Here is a 2,935-nt window from a genome sequence, read left to right as displayed (position 1 = left end):
ACCTCCGCCATAAATATCTGATATCTCCAAGGCCCTGTAACTACAGTACCACCTCTTCTCCAGTCCTACAGGTAGCTAGCACCTCCGCCATAAATATCTGATATCCCCAAGGCCCTGTAACTACAGTACCACCTCTTCTCCAGTCCTACAGGTAGCTAGCACCTCCGCCATAAATATCTGATATCTCCAAGGCCCTGTAACTACAGTACCACCTCTTCTCCAGTCCTACAGGTAGCTAGCACCTCCGCCATAAATATCTGATATCCCCAAGGCCCTGTAACTACAGTACCACCTCTTCTCCAGTCCTACAGGTAGCTAGCACCTCCGCCATAAATATCTGATATCCCCAAGGCCCTGTAACTACAGTACCACCTCTTCTCCAGTCCTACAGGTAGCTAGCACCTCCGCCATGAATATCTGATATCTCCAAGGCCCTGTAACTACAGTACCACCTCTTCTCCAGTCCTACAGGTAGCTAGCACCTCCGCCATAAATATCTGATATCTCCAAGGCCCTGTAACTACAGTACCACCTCTTCTCCAGTCCTACAGGTAGCTAGCACCTCCGCCATAAATATCTGATATCTCCAAGGCCCTGTAACTACAGTACCACCTCTTCTCCAGTCCTACAGGTAGCTAGCACCTCCGCCATAAATATCTGATATCTCCAAGGCCCTGTAACTACAGTACCACCTCTATCTGACTAAATAATACATAAAAAAACAAGCAATTGTCTTGAATATTTCCATAGCTTTTTAGTCCGGGAGTAGGCTTAGTCTGTGTCCGGGAAACCAGACCCTAGTGTCTGCTGTGTCCGATTCAGTATTACTGGCTCGCAGTGTTTGCTCGGTCAGTGTGATCTCAGGCAGGCGGTAAAGCTGAAGCTCTGGCCATTAGCGGCTCTTTAGAGGAGAACATCCACATTCAAATGTGATGTCCAGAGAGAGAGATCTTCTCATACGGATAGACACAGATGGCATTTCACCACCCCCATTTTCAATTATTTACCCACCACTACAGACACATTCTGACAAGTTAAGATGACCGCTGGGTTGTGTCCTGTATATGTCATTAACTTTAATTCTAGTCTATTGGCTGAAAGGAATCCGAATTAAAATGTCTATTTTTTACGCCCGTACTCTTCAGATGTACATGTTGATGACCAGTGGCCTTCAGATATAGAATTGATTTTATTCTATTGAACACAAGGAATGAGGAGTATAAATGTCTTTGTTCTGTGTTTTTATTTCACTGCTTCTCTTCACTTTGTGGTTGCTGTCTGTCTGCCGGTTGTTGTCTGTCTGCAGGTGTCAGATGGAGTCTAACTGTAATAACTGACTGAGTGGCAGGCCCAATACCATCCTCCACACTCTCACTCACGTTGGATGCATCTCAATTTCATAAACAAAATGTTCAGAGGCTGGGGCCTCATTTTGATTAATGTTGCCATGACAACTACATAATTCATGAATTGTATTAGCGTTCCATTTGTCTTTTTCTGAATCCTAATTCACTGGGGCTTCGGTGGAGAGAAAAGCCTCTCTCTGCTTTTATCCTTTAGTGTCTGTTCTTTCCCCTTAATCCCTCCATCTACCCCACCCTCCCCAGCCGAAATGCTGACGTGTTGCCCCCTTGGTGTGGGATGAAGGGAACCAGAATGGCCCTACAGTCGTGATGAACCTACAGGCCTTGTTTCTCATTTAAAAGATGCTCCCTCATCTGAATTGTATTTGTGTCTAGCTAGCTCTACACTGACACCCATTGGCCAGAGGAGGAAATGTTGCTTGTCACCCCAGAAGAACAGAGACATCTCTTCAATAATATACACAAAGAGTAGTAGCTGGCAGAAAAACATTTAGTTTACAGTGTATGGAAAATGGATCAGAAATACTGTATTTATTAGAGACCTTTTACAAAAATCTGACAAAACATTTGAATTTGACACTTTTAATATGAGTCCCTATCTGGACTTAGATCAGATCTGTATGGAGAGGTCGGAGAGGTCGGATGTGTGCAAAGGATCATGGTATTTCCAGTTGAAGCAGAAAGGCAGTAATTCTCTCTTAGTCCTTACTGGACTGACAGCAGGGGTCTGAGTTGAGATGTCCTTCATTGTTGTCCCCACTCACGGCTAAAACCAAACACACACAGAGAGGTCCTGTCAAAACCAGTCACTTCACTTCAATTTGTCAGGGTTGGTCAGGGACATCAGTGACAGTTGGTACACAAATTCCCTCATGTCTAACCCCTACTACCTCTGTCCTCCCTTCCCTCTCCCCTAAAGTCCACACCTCCCTCCTCACCTCCCCCCACACCTCCCTCCTCACCTCCCCCCACACCTCCCTCCTCACCTCTCCCCTATAGTCCACACCTCCCTCCTCACCTCTCCCCTATAGTCCACACCTCCCTCCTCACCTCTCCCCTATAGTCCACACCTCCCTCCTCACCTCTCCCCTATAGTGCACACCTCCCTCCTCACCTCTCCCCTATAGTGCACACCTCCCTCCTCACCTCTCCCCTATAGTGCACACCTCCCTCCTCACCTCCCCCACACCTCCCCCACACCTCCCTCCTCACCTCTCCGTCTCTCTCCCCTAACACCTCCCTCCCTCCTCACCTCTCCGCCTCTCTCCCACCACACACCTCCCTCTTCACCACCACTCCGCCCTCTCCCCCCACACCTCCCTCCTCACCTCTCCACCTCCCTCCTCACCTCTCCGCCTCTCTCCCTCCTCAACTCTCCGCCTTTCTCCCCCACACCTCCCTCCTCACCTCTCTGCCTCTCTCCCCCACACCTCCCTCCTCACCTCTCCGCCTCTCTCCCCCCACACCTCCCTCCTCACCTCTCCGCCTCTATCCCCCACACGTCCCTACTCACCTCTCTGCCTCTCTCCCACCACACCTCCCTCCTCACCTCTCCGCCTTTCTCCCCCCCC

The 2,935-nt window shown here is 49.2% G+C and overlaps 1 protein-coding gene across 1 annotated transcript in view; it reads right to left on the bottom strand.

Annotated features, from left to right (window-relative positions):
- Positions 1–1,867: 1,867 nt before the first annotated feature.
- Positions 1,868–2,935, bottom strand: part of LOC121846929 (girdin-like) — a 35,205-nt gene continuing 34,137 nt past the window's right edge. Inside the window, 1 exon segment of the mRNA XM_042325950.1 lies at positions 1,868–2,130. Within this exon segment, the coding sequence (XP_042181884.1) occupies positions 2,063–2,130 (68 nt within the window). The 3' untranslated portion in view covers positions 1,868–2,062.

This window comes from Oncorhynchus tshawytscha, linkage group LG08, assembly GCF_018296145.1.
Source record: "Oncorhynchus tshawytscha isolate Ot180627B linkage group LG08, Otsh_v2.0, whole genome shotgun sequence".
Classification (NCBI taxonomy): Eukaryota; Metazoa; Chordata; class Actinopteri; order Salmoniformes; family Salmonidae; genus Oncorhynchus; species Oncorhynchus tshawytscha.
This window is presented reverse-complemented; position numbering and strand designations above follow the sequence as displayed.